Raw genomic sequence first — 253 nt, 5'->3', positions numbered from 1 at the left:
CGGCGCGCAGCAGCAGCAGCAGCAGCAGCAGCAGCAGCACCCGGAGAGCTGCGTGCCGTGCATTTGGTACTTCTGCCACGCGCAGGGCTGCAACAGAGGCAGCAGCTGCATGCGCTGCCACTCCGAAGAACACAGAGACCCAAGTTCTTTGCTGCACCCTTTTTATTTGCTGCACAGCAGAGGCTGCTGCATGCCCTGCCGCCGCTTTGCTGCTGCTGGCTGCTGCTCCCAGCCCCACTGCGTCTTCTGCCAC

At 63.2% G+C, this 253-nt stretch overlaps 1 protein-coding gene across 1 annotated transcript in view; it reads left to right on the top strand.

Annotated features, from left to right (window-relative positions):
• Positions 1–253, top strand: part of ETH_00039370 (uncharacterized protein) — a gene marked incomplete at both ends in the record, with an annotated part of 2,933 nt that overhangs the window by 1,580 nt on the left and 1,100 nt on the right. Inside the window, one exon of the mRNA XM_013375416.1 lies at positions 4–253. Coding sequence (XP_013230870.1) covers positions 4–253 — 250 coding nt within the window. The remainder of the gene's footprint in view (positions 1–3) is intronic.

Source organism: Eimeria tenella, genomic scaffold (assembly GCF_000499545.2).
Source record: "Eimeria tenella Houghton genomic scaffold, Eth_scaff2777, whole genome shotgun sequence".
In the NCBI taxonomy this organism is placed as follows: Eukaryota; Apicomplexa; class Conoidasida; order Eucoccidiorida; family Eimeriidae; genus Eimeria; species Eimeria tenella.
This window is presented reverse-complemented; position numbering and strand designations above follow the sequence as displayed.